The following is a 17,869-nucleotide window of genomic DNA, read 5'->3' on the forward strand; positions in this document are numbered from 1 at the left end:
ACGTGTGAAATCCAGGCGTGCTCTGGCCTTTGCTTCCCTGGGGGCGCCCCTCAGCCCCTTGGCACTGGGGTTCCCTGTGTGCTCCCTGTGGGTAAACAGGAGCGGTCAGAAGAAAGGGCTTCAGTTCTAAAATGACAACAGGACAGGGCCGGCCAAGTGGCGCGTTGGTTAAGAGCTGGCTTGGGACACCAGAGGGCCCCGGTTCGGATCCCACATATGAGGGCCAGTGACACTGCCCTCTACAGCTAAGATGCTGAACAACAACTCAACCTGGAGCTGGGCTGCGATGAGTCGCCAGCGATGGCGTAGGCTGCAGCCCCTGCTGCAGTGGGTTGCCATGGGCTACCATGTGTAGCCAGCAGCCACCGTGAGCGGCCATGCAGAAGCCGGCGACTGATGTGCCTCGCCCGGGAAGAGCACAATGATGGTGCCAACTTGGGCCAGTGAAGCAACGTCCTCCACAACTAGACTGAAGAACAAAAGGACAGCAACTTGTCTGTTCCCATCCCCCAATTCCCCAATAAAAAAAAAAATCTTAAAAAAAATATAAATAAAACAAAGACAACAGGACAATGAGTCGCCTCAGCTATAAAAATCCAAGAAGTAAAGCTCAGTGATTTGCACATCGTCCACTTAATAAAATTGGCTTCTTTGTTTTCTATAACAAGTCTACCCAGTACCTCACAATTAAGTAAAAGAAACAGGCTTACAGAAAGTAGATTTTTCCTGGTCCAGTTTGCTTTAGCTATTTTGTTTGTGCCAAAAAATTGGGACTGCTATGAAAAATAAATTAATTCACTGTGTCTATTATAAAACAGAATAACGTGACCAGTATTAGTGTGCTGTTTTAACATAAATGAAAATTGGTTATCATAAACATTTTCCCTATGACTTTATGAAGACTGTTTTATATTAATCTGAATTTCTTTATTTTGCAAAGCTTTCCAGGAGTAGCATTAGCAAACTGCCTCTTCCTCCCAGAACTTGGGGCAGTCAAGCCCAGAGCCGTAAGAAGGCAGCCTGGTTCCAGGGGCTCTCTTGGATTAATGTTTATGTCATAGTCCTTGAACTTCTGAGTTCATAATATACTAAGAATGACATTGATGAGGAAACTGAAGAATAGAATAGCGTTTCCTATGTGTCTAGAACACTGTCTTCTTCCATGTACTCTGTGGCCTACTGAATAAGTACATTTTTGTGGACAGAGGGCTACCCCCCAGCTTCAGACATGAAAGATTTAAGGGAAAAATTCACAGCCTTTTACTTCTGAGAGTCATAGAGCGTGTCCATGCAGATGTGTGTGCATGTAGACATTCAGAGCCGGCTGGACCCTGCCTGCTCACAGACTGTTTGGAAGTTAACCAGCAGTTTTCCCATTACGAGGAAAGAGCAGCCGTCATTGCACCCATATTTCTGTTTCTGCCCTGATATGAAGGAACTGGAGTTTTGCTTTTATTTCTTTGTGGGGTTTTTTTTCTTCCATAACCCCAGGAAAGCTCAGCAAGAATAGCTGCTAAAGAATAGCTCCTCCCCAAATACACACACCCATGTGTGCATGCACACACGGACACTGCCATGTGTGTGCACACGTGTGCACGCACAGACGCAGACCAAAGGTCTAGTTGGCTGCAGTCTTGGAGGTCATCCGTCTCCATCCTTTTCCTCCCCTGTAACCACATTGTGTGCGTGCCACAGCTCTCATTCTTTAGCCCCCAGCAGGCACTGGTGTTGCTCACGGCACCCTGGCACTGAGCTTAGAGACATACTTGTGGCACTAAGCAGCCATTTCCAGTCAGCTGGAACTGGCTTTCAAAGTGAAGCATGTTCATTTTTCCTGGTCTGGGATAGATCCCAAAATCATCATTATAATAGATTTCCAAGGTAGAAAATGATTAATGTCTGGTGGAAAACATTGGGTTTTTACTAAAAGCTTAAGTATAATAGTATTTTATGTCCTGAAATTGTATTTGGAAGAGGTACTTTCTGTAAAGAAAGCGCATTATAAATTTGGCCTATGGTAACAAGAGCAATGCCCTGGAGTAGTTGCCAGTGTAAAAGTTCGTTTGGTGTAAGGTAAGGAAGACGACCTAACATTGAACATTGCCTTTTAGACAGCTTACTTGCCTAGTCTTGCAATCGTCCGTCTTCCTGGCAGTAGAAAAGATGAGATGAACGTTTGTTGATGGTGACAGATTTATTCATGGCCAGCCTCTGGATCAGCTGACTATCCTTCTGCTTTAACAAGGCAGCATGAACCTTTAAAGTGGTGCCATCACAGAGATGGTTTCACACCACAGTGCTTTTGGCTGAGGCTTGGATGTGCGCTCAGGGTGTTCTTGAAACCCCGTTACCTTGTTCCATCCAGATAATCCCTGCATTACCAGCGGTTTTTGCAGAATTGATAAGAGCCCAAATGACTTGCTGTTACCTGGCTCCTTTGCATGTGCTTGTCCCTGTGAGCTGCATCACAAGAGACTGAGCCTCCCTCCTGGGCAGCAGTGACTCAAGCAGAGGCCAGGAGCCAGAGGGAGAGGAGGAGCTGTGTGAGCAGCAGCGCCCCATACCGGGAGCTTGTAAATCAGAGGCTGTCGCCTGTCAACCGCAAAATGGGATTTCCCTTGGAATTCATTAATCTATAGAGCACTGATCTTTAATTAGTTAACCTAATGTAATGAGCCATTGTGACCACGTAATGGGTGTAAGGTGCCTTTGTGTTTCCTCATCAGGGCTGTGTTACAGAGTGAATAGTTGGACCTTTCTTAGGTGCCTAGTTCCAGGACTGAGGGTGGGGGCGGTGATGAGGGGCCTAGGCTTCTGAATTTAAGGAGACCCTCCCTCTCACATGGGCACATGGGAGTTGGCGCCTGCACCTTGGGCACCTCACCTGCCTCACTCATGTCTCAGCACTGCCCGGTAGGTAGTAGGTATTCGATAAATATTCATTAGGTGATTGCCAAAGGTCCCACAGCTATGAAGTAATAAACACAAAAGATTTCCAAATGTTTATTTGTTTAAAAACAGATACATACATGGTAAAAATAAAGCAAGCCAGGAGCAGCTTTGCTTTTGGAACAAAGCCTTGTGTTACTGCACATTTGTTTTCTCTGATAAAGACATGTATTTCCTAAATTAGATTTGAGCCGTTCTTATGAATAATGCAGCTAGGCAACGGAAATGCTTAGGAGGATGAGAGGAGTTAACACATCTGACACCGACCTCAGAGCTGCAGTCTCCTCTGCCCGTCCTGTGCTCCTGGTGGGCACTACTGCATGTGCCCACCAGGACGGGGCAGTCCTTTCCCAAACAGCAGCGAGTGGGCAGTCCTGGGTGCCAGTGTGTAGAGAGGCTCATCTGTAGCCCCTGCAAGGTGTATAGGACCTGAGCACAGCATCATGCCAGGTAAATTCAGGCACACTTGGGTCCCTCAGAACCCCAATTAGTGTGGACAGCTGTCTAGGGCAGTTTCAGGGAACCCTCAAGTGGAACAGCCACTTGTGAGGGGACCGGCACCTCCGACCTCCACTTACCTTAGAACATAAAGTATGTACAGGTCTAAGCATTTAGAACTTGAGAACAAAAATCTTCCAAAAATTTATTTCTAGAATGAAAACGAAACATAATAAAATATTATTGCTAAAAATAAGTAAAGAGGTAAGACCAAAGCTGACAAAAAGGAAAGAAGTACATGGATGAAGGTGAAGATAGATTTAATAAGAATGCCTCTCAGGAGAAAACTCAGAAGAGACTCCTGACACCTGTATAATCTGTTTTTTAAGATGTAGGAAACTCATGCTTTGCGTGTACGCGCGCGCGTGTGTGTGTGTGGATTTGCATGAATGTGTGTGTGTGTGGGGGGGTAGAACTAGATTAACTAGTTCTACAACAAAGTTAAAATCTAATCAGTGCCATTAAATACATCTTTACCACCAAAATGAAGATGTTACTTAGAAAAAAGAGATTTATGCATTTTTGCTTTTTTTGGCATGAAAATGAACTCTGGAGTAACCTAGTAGAAATGCAGCAACTGGTTAATGTCTCTTTTTTTAAACCTCCCTTTTCCTGTTTTCCTGGGGCTGACAACATGCCAGCCTCTATGACTGGAGTTGGGGCAAATGGGTTGGGGGGCTTGAGGGGCTCGGATGCCCCTGCAAGTAGTGATGGCCGTGTGTGGGAGCTCCGCAGGAATGGGGAAGGGGGTTAGATTGTGAGTCTGAGGACAGGGTCTGCTGGATGAGGGGGCCTTAATGGGTTTGTGTCTGGCACCTAAAAATATTGATGAACACAGAGACGCATGTATTTATTGGGTTGTCAGAAAAGTCATGACGCATGTTTGCAACAGATGGCACTAGTTCATTATTGGAACTACTGGAGTCATTCTCATCTATGTTATTGCTATGTCATTTGACAGCTTACAGTTCTAGCTTCATTCTAAAAAAAATTAAGCGATTTGGTTGAGTTTTGGAGATTTTACAAGTTGAAGATGGAAGACCAAACTGCATTTTCGCCATATTTTACTGTTTTACTTCCATAAAGGGAAGAACGCGCTTCAAGCTTGTGAAAAGTTGCATAAAGTTTACAGTGACAATGCTCTACAAGAGCGTCAGTGCCAATGATGGTTCACGAAATTCCGAGCTGGTGATTTTGATCTCAGTGATGCTTCTCGGTCAGGGAGGCCCACCGAGGTTGATGACAACAAAATAAAGGCATTGATGGAGTCAAACCCATGTTACATGACACGAGAGATTGCAGAAACATTGAACATCCATCATTCAAGCATTCACAACCACCTGAAGAAGCTGGGATATGAAAGCAAGCTCGATATTTGGGTTCCGCATGAACTCAAAGAAGTTCACTTGACAGTGCATATAAATATCTGCAATATGCTCATTAAACGTGAGGAAAACGATCCTTTTTGAAGCGACTGATAACTGGTGATGAGAAGTGGATTGTTTACAACAATGTGGTGTGCAGATGGTCTTAGTCCCGACGTGATGATTCGCCCCAAACAACATTGAAAGCAGACATTCATGCTCTCAATGTGGTGGGATTTTAAAGGTGTCGTGTTTTTCGAGCTCCTACCAAGGACCCAAACAATCAGTTCGAATGTGTACTGTCGGCAATTGGACAGGTTGAACGAATCCATCATCCAGAAACGTCCAGAGCTTGTTAATTGTAAAGGAGCTGTGTTCCATCATGACAACGTGAGACCACACACAAGTTTGATCACCCGTCAAAAATTACTGGAGCTTGGATGGGATGTGTTGCCACATGCACCGTACTCGCCTGACCTTGCACTATCAGACTTCCACTTGTTTCGCTCTCTTTAAAACTCCTTGCGTGGTATAACGTTCAATTCAGATGAGGCTGTAAATCAGCACCTTGTTCAGTTTTTCGCAAATAAAGACAGGTCCTTCTATGAATGAGGAATTATGAAGCTCACTGAAAGATGGCAAAAGGTTATCGAACAAAACGGGCAATATGTCATTGATTGATCTTTGTTCTTTATATAAATAAATGACCTTTGACTACGTCATGACTTTTCCGACAGCCCAGTACATATACATGTGTATCTCCATTTTGATGATGGACTTGAAGCATTTTAAATGTTTTAACTTTTCTTTTAACATTTAAACATGAAGATATTCACATGTAAATGAAAGGGATTTTCCCAGTTACAAAAAAGTAACTCTTGTAAGAGGAAGCTTTTGTGGGAACTTCAACTTGCTCCCCATCTCAGGCAACTTCTGGGTGGTATCCCGCTCCTTACCTGTCTGCCTGGAGTCAGATGTGCCCAGCTGGCTTTCCTGTTGCTCACACACTGTGTATCCAAGTTGGACTCCTAGCGTTCTTCCTGACCTGAAGAGATGAGATCTGGCCTGACTGTTTAGACTTGGGGTAGAGCTAGAGATGAGCCAGTTAATCATTTAACTGTCTCAGGATTTGGGTTCTTTGGTCTCTCCGCTGCCTTGGGCGTTACTGTAGGGAAAATGAGCCCAGGTGTGGCACTGTTATGGGGGAAGAATTGAGCTGTGGAAGATCACTTTCGAGACTCATAGCCTCCATGCTTGCCGCTGGCAGCTCACTGGGCCCTGCTTCAGGTCTATATTTATTGTTAGCTACAAAATGCACATCTAGATTTTACCACCAGATTGTTAAGTTACTGCAGTTGGTATGAAATTGTAATGTACCTCTCTGCTGTATACCTTGTCTTCATTGTATACCCATAATAGTTTTCCGTTAATTTATTTGGAAATTATGTGGGAAAATGTGAATCTTTGTGTTTTTAAAGAATTACCAACACTAATAGTGGCAAAACAGCTGTGAATAGAAGGTCATTGTTTTGTGTTATATCAACTTTGGACTTCTTGGGTTTTTTTGAGGTGAAATGGAGAATTTTACACTTTGTCTTCAGTCTTGCTGAGTAGAATTACTGTGTGCTGGCGTCACCTGGTCATCTCTTAACACAGAATATTGCGTCTGCTTGTGGCCTAACTGGGCTTTCAGGTCTCACTACGTGGTAGTTTGCCCTTGCTAAGCCTAAAAATAGAGTTTAACATTTTGTTAGATATGTTAATGGAAGAAGTCCTATAATAAAGTGGCTATCAAATGCAAATTCTTTCTCAAGTCTAATTAATTAGTAAAAGTATATAAAAAACGATTAGCTATGTAAGTTGGATTTTCCATGGATTTCCATGATAATTACATACTTCTGTGTGAATTATACCAATTGTTACTACTAAAATTATTAATGGATTTTAATACTAAAACAAATTTTGTCCAACATTCTTGATTTATACATATTAGTTATGTAGGGAAATCAAGTTATGATTTGATTGAGAAGAAATTTATTTATTGGTGGCCTAACTGAAAATCTAAATGAGCATTTACAGTGCCCAGAATGGAGAACAAATGTCTTAGACTTGAGTGGCTTGCTGACTAGAGGATGCATTCTTACATGAGAGATGACATCCTCAGGCTATAATTATTAGAGCAGTTTTTGTTAGGTTTAAAGGAGCTGAGACAGGGCATAAGCGTTTCTCTGATTTCCTTCCCGTAGTTTCACCAGTGATCATTAAGGAGTGGGCAGCTTACAAAGGGAAATCTCCGCAAACCCCGGAACTGGTAGAAGCTCTTGCCTTCAGGGAGTGGACCTGCCCCAACCTGAAGAGGCTCTGGCTGGGGAAGGCGGTGGAGGACAAGAACCGCAGGATGAGGGCCTTCCTGGCCTGCATGAGATCAGACACCCCAGCCATGCTCAACCCGGCCAGTGTGCCCACTCATCTCACGGTGCTGTGCTGTGTGCTGCGGTAGGTATGGCCTCTCTTGCAGGTGCTGGTATAAAAGCTTCTCAGAGATGCACCTCTGTGAAGTACTGGGGTAGGGGTCGGGGGACAGGGGTTAGGGGAGGTAGGATATTGCTCATGTAAATGCAATGTGGATTTGAATTGATGCTATATAGTATGTTTACAGAATTGGTATATTTGGTTAACATGTATTTTATATAAATATAATGACTTGAAACAGTTTATTTTTTAAATATTAAAAGATTTTGAAGGCTATCGGGGTTATATATAATTTTGGATTGTTCTACATGGGGAAAATGTGTCTCTTCCCTCTTTATTTGTTTAACCTTATGTAGATCAGTATGGTCTTATTGTGGTATCAGTTTTATTCCTAGCGTTATAGCCTGATGTATCCTTGTTCATTTGGTTGCTCAGATTGTTCCAGCTTAGGGTAGTGAGAGTTTCTGTGTCTTTTGTCCCCCCAGCATGTCCTTGCTTTTTTGGTACCACAAGATGCCCAGGCTCGTTTGTATCATCCTTGCCCTGGAACCTGTCTCTAAGGGGCCAGCTCCTGTCCTTGGAAAGGGGAATTGGAAACCCAGACCTGGGCATTGTATGCTTCTAGGCCCTTATTTGACCGGCCATGAATGCCTGTGTAGACACTTGGCGTTTTGGAGTTAATTTGAGTTGGCATGCGTACTTGAATCAGTTTTATTAGTTTTTGTGCTTTTTTTTTTTAACCAATTTCAAAGTTAGGAAAATGTTGCCAGTACAATACAAAGAGCCTTTTTTTTTTTCCTATGCATTTCATAGTCCATTTCAGACCCTCTCTTTGTATTCAGAAGTGAAGTCCCTTTGGTCCAGAGGGCAGATGCTGGTGGACGGTGCGGCCGTCCCTCTGCTCCTCGTGGTCCTGTCCAGCCTGTGCATCTCCACTCTGACCACTTGGTGAAGGGGCATCTGTGGGGGCTTCTCCAGTGAGGCCGCTCTATCCCTTTATAACGAACATGTATTTCATGGGAGTCACTTTGAAGCTGTGTAAACTTGCAGTGTATTTATATCAGTGTGGACTCAATGCTCTGCCTTCTGTTCAGTGGCTCCTAGTCCACTGCTACCATCATTTTAATCTGGTGCTTTATTGTCACCTGTCGGGCCAGTGGGGGCCTTGTCAGGCTGGCCTCCTGTCATGTCTCCATCTTTCTGTGAGCACTTCCTGACTCCTCTGCAGAAATGTCCTGTCCTCACCTAGATGCCCCTTTGTCCCCACAGCCCTGGTTCCTGGTGGTGGGGACAGTGTTGGACACCAGGCCCTCGCAGTGTGTTATGGGCACACAGACGCCCACAGGCTTGTGGTACCTTTAACCTACCTGTCCCAGCTCGCTCTCCCTATGTGTGTGGCTTCTGACCCTGACAGTGGACCTGGGGCCCAGCTGTGCTCCACGCCCTAACCTGCCACAGCCTCGGGTATCCCATCCACCTGGATGGCCCCTCGTCCTCAGGCCCCTGACACCTGCTAGGTCTCATCTGCTTGATTGAGGACGGAGGACAGAGCTTTAGTCAGCTGTTTATTTCCTGAAGTTTCTTAAATTCATAACAGACTTTAAGGCCAATAACTTTACTTAGAAGCCTTTCCTTCATTAAATTGAGGTTGACTAAAATAAGCATAGTATGTCAATTTCTTGTCTTTATCTCCATTGAGAATTAGCTAGTTAGAAAGAGTAATTACCAGTATTTGTTTTGGTTTGCCTTGGACAGAGGCAACCCACATTAGTAGGACGAGCGGCTGCTATTGGGGGCACGGCGTTGACATGGTTTAATGCCCCTTTGGTCGTGGTGCCTTCATGTCTTGTCTGCCGATGCGTTCAGCCTCGTGGGGCCCAGATGCTCGGGCCTGCTCTTCTCTTCACGTTATCTTGGACCTTGTGGCCAGTCTTCCGCCATTTCCTCCGAAACAACCCCACCTTTTTTAGGCACTGTTCAGATGGCCCTCATAAAAACTTCCCAGATTTCAGGACTGTCCTGGTCCCTCTTTTCAAGACAGTCTTTGTTGTGGTGGTGGTTTTGTGGTTGTTGATTTAAAAGTACTCATTTGAGACCTTGAAAAGATTAATAAATGTAATTATTCTCGAGTCTGTGCGAACCTCCTCCTGTGCTCGTCTTGGTGGCATCGAGAAGCCACGGTGAGTGCAGTGCAGGCCCCGTATGCGGGTAGAAGCTAGATGACTTGCTTGGTCTGAAAAGACTGTCGTGTGTGGGGTGGGCGTTTGGGGCCAGGGGGTTCCCTACTTGGAAAGCCTCAGTTTTAGATCCCGAGGAAGAACACTGTGTTGAGATGAGGAGGCTGGGGAGAGACAAGGGACAGTGTCTTGTGGGACAAGTCCCAGAGATTTGGGACTAGGCCACCATAAAAGGATTGGTCCACTTCCACTAAGAATTCCTTCTACCCTCTGTGTTTGGGGCCCCAGGGCAGCAGGTGAAGGAGGGCACCCTGCGTGGTCTGTTTGCTCAGTGGGTGTGAACTGCTAAGAATGTGGGGACAGGCTGAGTAGGAGGTCTGAAGTCTCGTGGTGAAGAGTGTGGGGGTTATGGGAGGGGGGCCAGGTGAGGACGAGTAACAGTGTGCCCCCGAGAGCCCCCAGGTATGGGCTGTGGGCTGAGGCTGGAAGCCCAGTGGTCGTCATTCTCTAGAGAAATTGCAGCCGTGTAACGGGATGGGCTGCGGAGGTCAGGCTGAGGATGGGGTTGAGGGGATGTGGACAAAGGGCAGAGCCTGCATCCTGGACGAGGCGAGCCCCTGCGGCATGACCCCTAGCCTTGATGACTGGGGTGGGGCAAAGGTCAGTGATCGCAAGGCCAGGCTGTCATCCACAAAGACTTCCTCCCTTTCTTTGATTTTTTTGCATAATTTCAAACTTGAAGGAATTGTGAATTTAATGCAGAGAGCTCATGGCTGTCCTTCATGAGATTCCCCACACATTAACGTTCTACAGTGACTTTTTCCTCCTCTCTGTGTGGGTCTCTGTGTTTGTCCTGAATCCCATAAATGTAAGTTGTGGATACAATGCCCCTTTACCCCTAAGCTCTTCAGTCTGTTTCCAAAAAACAAGGACATTATCAAAATTAGAAAAATAATGCTGATACAGCTCATGTTCAGATATCACTCAGATTTCACCAGTTGTCCCAATAACGTAGTTTATTAGCGACAGAAAACCTTGGCTCATGACTTGTGTTCAGTTGCTATGTCTCCTACAGCCTCAACTGCTCCTCTTCCTGTGGGTTGAGGCAGAGATGTTTCTGAGCAGTGAGCCCTGGTTTGTCTGAACACCTGGGATCGGCAGGTGCACTTGAATAAATGGAATCAGTGTTGACACACAGGCTGCAGTTTGTCAACCTCTGCGAAGGCTGCCTCTCTCTCACTCTAGATTTGCTTATGTTCCTTCAGGGTGAGATTCTCCCTCAGGGGCAGGCATACCCCTGCAGGGAGATGGTGATCTTCTTGATGCTTCGTTAGCTGTGTTAGCACTCATACATTACATAGTTTCCAAATGTGATGTTAGGACAGCAATCAGGAGAATGGGGAAAGAATAACAGCCAAATCTTTACAATCTACGTAGCAGAGACCTGGAAGAGCCAGCCTCTGAACATAAGTTCAACAGAGGGTGAAGCAACTGTCCAGAACGGGGCAGAGGTAGCCTTTCCTGGGGTGCAGCCCAGAAAAATAGACAAGGTCCTTACCCAAGAGAGCTCACGTTCTCACGAGGTGACAGACTGGGTTACATCCTGGAGGACTCTAAATCAATAAGTAAAATATGGGGATAGAGGGTTTGAGCCCTCAGACAGGACTCAGAGAACCAGAGGGGCCTGTTCCAATTCCTAAGGAATACAGCCAGGGTCCAGCTCCCCCTCTGTGCTGGTGGAGGCAGACAGCATTGTGCTCCAAGATGCAGGGACCTGCCCCGGCACCTGCGTTTCCAAAGGGCAGTGAGAGGAGAGTGAGAAAGGGAGGACCGCGGACCCCCTCACACCTCCACGATGGGACACTTGAGGCCCACGTGGGAAAGAATGTCTAGAGAAAACTAAGTGGCGTAAAGGGGCTGAGAACACTGTCAGTGTTCTAGGAGTGGAGTAGGCAGACGCGATGACCAACGGAGGGGATATGTTTTAGCTCCCGCCAGGGTGCCATTGGTGCCCTCCGTGTTTCTAGTATTTAAGCTGTGTGTTTGTGTATGTGCATATCTTTATGTACATTTCATATTCTTTTCTGCATCTAGAAAGGCTTTTCTAGGACTTAGATACAGTGAGAAAAAGGTAAAAGGTAAACTGTGAAATTGCAAAGGATGTTATTTTTGTCATTGTAAATTTTGACAGTTTACTGAAATAAAACTTTTACATCATTCCTATAAATATCTGATCAGATCTAAATTCCACAGAGATTTAACCTTCACTATTTGTTTAGTTTGAAATTCATTTCTTTCCTACTAATGCTACCTAATTTTACCATGGAGTATATAAGCTCTGTGCCTCATGTCCCATCTCTCAAATGGGACAGCGATGGTTCCCCCTCAGAGTGGCTGTGACCACGTGAGGAGTCAGTGCGTGTAAATGCTTCGACTAGTGCCTGGCACCTAGCAAGCACTTAAGTTTTTTTGTTGGGGTTTTTATTGAAAATACTTATTAACCAGCCGGATAGAACCTCCTCCTTCACCCATTAGTTCATGTTTCTCTGGATGAATATTAATTGTTACAATAATGAGATAGGGCTTTGCACCAACTCTGATTCTGGTTTTTGTTGACTTAGACTTTAAACCCTGAGAAAACATCCTCAGCAGATGGGACTGGTGAAAGCATGTCACAGTTCTCCAAACTCCTTTTGAGCTATTTGCCAGAGATGACATAGGAATCTATCACCACAAGTTATTTTTAGTGATCAGCTGGCAATGTGATTAGATCATCCTTCAAGTTTGCTAAATGCAGAGAATTGCAAACTTTTGGACTTGGACAGAACTTATGACCCAGTTCTTAGTGGTTAACCTTACGCTTTTACCCCAAACACTGTCTGTGTCTGTGGCTGTGCCTTTGCTTAGTGCCCCAGGGTTGTCACAGGGCCCTGCGCAGGCAAGGTGAGTAACGGGAAGAGGATTGATGGGAAAAGGTGATATGGACACCTCATGATTCTCAGGCAGAATGGAAGCTGTAGGTTTAGAAATTGATTTCCTGTCAACTCTTAACACCCTGGTGGCCCCCAGTATATCTGGCCCTGGGAACTGTTGACATCCATTCTGAAGGCTACACCTTTAGTTCTCATCCTGGGGTCCCTTCCTGCTTAGTCTGTGTACATTCATCTGCCATTGCGGAGCCTTGTCCAGATAGCTCATGCGATACTTGCTCTTCATCAAGGGATTAATTTTTCTTATTTGGACCTAGGGTCTGCCTCCCAGGTATCCTGTCTTGAATTAAAATAGATAAATCATATAAATTTGGTATTTATAAGATGTTTCAGGATTTAAACATTTCACAAGTGTGAAATTGTGTCAGAAATCACTGACCAGCCTGTTTTGCTGTATGTTTAAATTTAGTGTGCATTTTTAGTTTTTAGCTGAGCCATTCTGCCACCTGTTGGCAGCTCAGCGGCAGCTCAGCACGTGCCAGGAATCAAACTGGCGACCCTGTTGCTCAGAGCTCATACTCTTGAGCGAGCTCTTAACCAACTGAGCCACTCGGCGGGCCCTACTGTGCTATTTTTAATTACTCTAAAATCAAACATGCTGATCAGCCCAGGTGATGATTCGGTTTTTATTTGTAGTTGGTGTCATCAGTGAAAACAGAAAAGCTGGATAAGAAGTCTGTCTAAGCCTCTTTAGCTTGTGTCACCCAAGTCTCCTGAGAACCTGCACACCAGGTTGCCCATGTGACCGGTGACCGCTGCATCCTGACCCCAGACCCTCTGTCTCTCCACCCCTGCAGGTATATGGTGCAATGGCCCGGAGCACGGATACTGCGTCGTCAGGAGCTAGATGCCTTCTTGGCTCAGGCACTGTCCCCCAAACTCTACGAGCCTGATCAGCTGCAGGAGCTCAAGGTAACTGATGCCTCCTTCCTTGTCCTGGAGCCTTGCCCTGGCGCTCATGGGACAGCTCACCTCACTGGCAGCCGCTCAGTGCACCACGCTAGTAATGCTAAGGATGCGAACTTGAGAGCCTTCAGGGCAGAGGGAACTTCCTTCCCAGTATGGACACTGTCAAGTCTCCTTTTGTCCGATAAAGATTTTCCCTTGTTTACCAATGGGCGTTTATTCTTGTTTTTCACATCAGAAAGTGAACTTACCTTTTATTTCAGGTGGGGATCCCAAACCCTGGGAGGGCTTGGTCCTAAGAATTTCCTAACATCTGTCCAGGATCTCTTTCTTATTTCGTTCTGTTGTTCCTAATTATAGCATTCGTTTTCTCTAAAAAGTAGTCTCTGTCCTCCTAGTATTGTAAATCCCTTTTAAACCCCACTTGAAGAACACTGTTTTACCATCATTCCTGTGCCCTTTTAGTCAGCCTTTAACATCGTGCTCCTTTTAATTTTCCCTTCCAGTAAGTCCTTTTGTTCTTTGTTTTGACAGTATTAATTTTCTCCATGTTGTCACCTGATTTTTCAGTGTGCTTATCTTTTCAGTGCACTTTTATTAGTTGCTGTGTTCGCATGGCTATACTTGATTTCTAATTTCTACTCTAAATTTTAGAAAGTTCAAGACTTTCGAGAGTTAGCTAAATTAGTGAATCTGCCTTTTCTTTTTAATGTATAGGGTTTTGGTTTTTTCTTTGCCATTGGTTATTTATTTATTTATGTTACAAAATTTGATTTGTAATCAAGTAATCTCTTTTGACAAAATCGCCTGTACTTTTAGATCTTTTTGCCATTCTTTACGAAGGCGTTCTTTCCCTACAAAGGAGTTTTAAGCTCGCTTTATAGATTTTCAGTATTCTACAGTTGGGGCTCAATAAATTTCTGGTTTTCCCTAAATTATTGAGTTAAATTCAGTAATTTGGTGTTGAGTGACCCTTGACTTTGGGGAGCCCATGTCATTTGTGGTCACTTTAGGCTTCTGATGACTTTGAAACAAGCTAAATAAGACAACAAAACTTAGGAGAATCTACCTCAAATTGTATTCCTTACTTTCTAGATTAAGCTTTTCTATTAGGCAGAAATTATTATTTTTAATGATTTTTAATTTAAGTTTTGTTGTAGACTATTTGGCTGGGTGTCCCCTGAGAGGCTGGTACGAAGTGCAGGGTCTCCCTCCCATGCCCTGAAGTGTGGTGCCATCACCGCTGTCTTCACCACAGGACTGTGCTCAGGGGTGTTGTAAATACTTTTACTAGAGTGTGGTACCATCCCTCTACCTCTACTTCCTGTTTCTCTTATTTAGATTATTACATCAGTATTGACATCCCAGTTCTGAAAATCAGACCGCCAGGTATCAGGTATGCCCACCAAGCCTTATTCACCATCAAGTTGCTTTTACTCAAAGTTCATCTTTTCTCCCATATCCTTTTCATTTTTGGATCAACACATAGGCTATAACTTTTGAAAGACAGTTACACTCTAAGCTTTTATTTTGGTTCTTTTGAGGTCTTAATGCTTTCATGGTTTTCTCCCAATTCTTCATCTAAAGCCAGGCGTTTCTAGAGCTGTGTTAAAAAGTGCAGGTGCTTTAGGCCCAACCCTGTCCCTTTGGCTCTTCTGGTCTGGAGGTCTGTGTTCCTGCACCGAGGGCAACCAGCACGTTAGTGCTTCATTCATGGGCATACATGCTGAAAGAACCAGAAGGAAGAATAACAGCTTTTCTTAGGGGAAGAGGTGGTTGGTTTTTTAAGATTGAAGATCCTCTCAGCTATCAGATTGAGAACTGATAGGAATAATCATTATTTAAATGCTATAAAAATCCCTATGCAGAGCTGAGGGAGTGATAGAAAAGTAAATTTTATAATTGTTTTTTTTCATTTAACCACTAAAAGCTGTTTTGACATATGAAAAGCAATGACGATGCTTTCCTATAAAAAAACACCATTTCACTGTCTAGGATATAGTCAACTCTTGATATTTGGTATTGTTTTATGGGCCATTATCCAGTTTGTGGATTGCCCAGACCCTGTTTTTCTTCTCCCACTTCTGTCTATTATGTGCTTTGAGGAGAAAGAAAAGACCCAATTCTGACAGTTTGGCCTCTGGTTGGCTTTTCTGATGGGAGGTTTGGTGGGAAAAGATGTTGAAAGCAGTAGTTAAAATTTTAAGTTTCCTCTGGTCTGTGCCCTGTCCACCTGCTGTGACCATGAACAATTGAGTATTCTGTATGGCTCCTTTAGGACCTGGGACAGTGACTGACACCCTCACTTTTCTCTGGAATACTTTTAGGTGCTTCTCCTAGGTTACCAGTGTGAATGTAATTACCAGAGTAGATAAGCACAGACAATGTGTTTGGAGGAGGGCGGGTAAAGGATGAGGATCAGGACCTTTGTACAGTTTCAATATTTGTCCACTTTCTTTCTCCCTGCTCTTGACCTCCTTGTAATTGCCTTACATTCTTCTAACAGTTTCACATGCCGTGTGAAGAATATAAAAGATGGAAAATGAAGACCTGTAAAGACCATGTTAAGGGCTGCAGCATGTCTGTGGTATCTGTAGGAGTTCTTATGCATGTAGGTAAATAGGACAAGTCACAGGAAGAATCTGCTGCCCAATAATTAGAAGTGAGACAGTCACCTCACTGGAATTTGGTTCTTGGGCTAATTGAACAGAGATTAAATTCCGTATTTGTATTTCCTATAAAGTCAGAAAATTTTGTCAGCATTCCTCTAGTTAATGAACTTTGAATAATGTTGAGTGTTTTACTTGTTGTGATAGAATGAGGTTGGAGTGTGACTATTTCAGCCATTTCTTTGGTCAAGAGTTCAGAATCTGCTGCTACCAGTGACGGTTTTGTGACCTTGAGCTCTCTGTGACTCCATTTCTCCATCTATAAAGTGGAGCACTAAGGGCAGTACCTGTGTCCTACTATTATTGAGATGCACGTGAGACAATACATGTAACAATATTTAGAGCAGGGTCTGATACATATTTATTATGTTCCCTATTAACATTAGATAGTAGTCTTTGTATAATTAACATTTAGACACAGAAATATAAATCGCTATGTAAAGTAATTTTAAAATTTTTTCGAATGAGGCAAAATCTACACAGCAGCTGAGATTTCATTCTCATTATTTAGATAACTTTTACGAATTTTTCTCTGTTAAATCGAGTTGTCATTAGTCATTACTAAAACTAAGTGACTTGAAAATCATTTTTTAAACCCATAAAAACACAGTTCCTCAACGAATGGTGAGGCCATTTAAAATAAATAATATGTGTGTGGATAATGTAAGCTGTTCTCTTCCTCCTGTCAGCTCAAAAGGAGATTACTCATTCTCACTAGGGTGCTTCTGTGCCCCACACACCGGCTGTCCTTTGTTAACCTCAGCACTCAGATAGCCATCTGCCCAGAGTTGTTTGAGCTATGTTAGTCAAATACGGGTTTGTTGTCGATATGACCAACACCACCAATGACTAAGAAATGACAGCAGCATCATGCTTCCTCAAGAAGGCTGCTGCTGGCACCTGTCACAGCTTTGGTAGTGAGCAGGTGTCTTTAGAGCAGCACCAGCACCATTGCTGCCTCTCCCTCAGCCTTGACCTGGCCCAGAGGCCATGGCCAGCGGTGAGAGTGGCTGGAGGCTGGGTTGCTGAGTCCCCACAGAGGAGCTGTGGGTGGTAGGGGCTGGTTGTCTGCATGGCAGCCCCCAAGCTTGGGTAAGCATTGCTGCTGTGTCACATTCCAACAGTGTTAGCTTTCAGGAAGGAGAAACCCCCTCTTTTTCTGCCTGAGGACTCTCAGAGCAGAAGGCAGTTTCTACTTTCTATCTGCAGCACAGAGACAGGCACCAGGTGAATTTCTTTTCCATGTTGACCCTCTCTTTCTCCACTGTCTGCTCATAAATATAAAAATGCATCTAGTTCCATCACCCTAACCACAGCTGTCCTCAGCTGAACATGTTTAGGTCCCCCTTTCAACACTGTATTTGGAGAAGCAGGAGCCACTCAATGGGCCAGGAGGGATAGACAGACTTTTCCAGTTTCAGGAACTTCTGAACTGCATTGACTTAAAATTAAAAACAGAACCAAAAAAAAAAGGTTGGAAAACACAGTGTTAGCTGATAATGGGGACTGACAGCACAAAACACCAAATATTCATAAATTCATCAGCATTTGGCACTGGAATGATCTTTTTTCTCTTTAATGACAAGCCAGTTTGCCTGCCACAAGTAGGCATTGCTTAGGTTGATACCTCATAAAGACTGCATTCTTGAGACACCATCACCTAGAAAATAAGGTGGGAAGACAGAAACCAGGACAGCTGAAACTCAGTCCCGGATAATCCACAAACTAGGTCCTTCACTGGCAGATAATCAAGAGTTGACTGTATTTGTCAGTGTTTCTCACCCTGCGCATCAGATACTAGGAGGGAAAGCTGTGTGTACACAGGAGGGCTCCCAGCACAGGAC

The 17,869-nt window shown here is 44.2% G+C and overlaps 1 protein-coding gene across 2 annotated transcripts in view; it reads left to right on the forward strand.

Annotated features, from left to right (window-relative positions):
- The window catches only part of FAM120A (family with sequence similarity 120 member A), a 112,663-nt gene that overhangs the window by 79,067 nt on the left and 15,727 nt on the right, over positions 1 to 17,869 (forward strand). For both annotated transcript variants that reach the window (XM_019628372.1, XM_019628373.1), the window contains exons 11-12: positions 7,058 to 7,307; positions 13,248 to 13,362. In XM_019628372.1, coding sequence (XP_019483917.1) covers positions 7,058 to 7,307; positions 13,248 to 13,362 — 365 coding nt within the window. The remainder of the gene's footprint in view (positions 1 to 7,057; positions 7,308 to 13,247; positions 13,363 to 17,869) is intronic.

The sequence above is a fragment of the Hipposideros armiger genome, unplaced genomic scaffold (assembly GCF_001890085.2).
Source record: "Hipposideros armiger isolate ML-2016 unplaced genomic scaffold, ASM189008v1 scaffold_783, whole genome shotgun sequence".
Classification (NCBI taxonomy): Eukaryota; Metazoa; Chordata; class Mammalia; order Chiroptera; family Hipposideridae; genus Hipposideros; species Hipposideros armiger.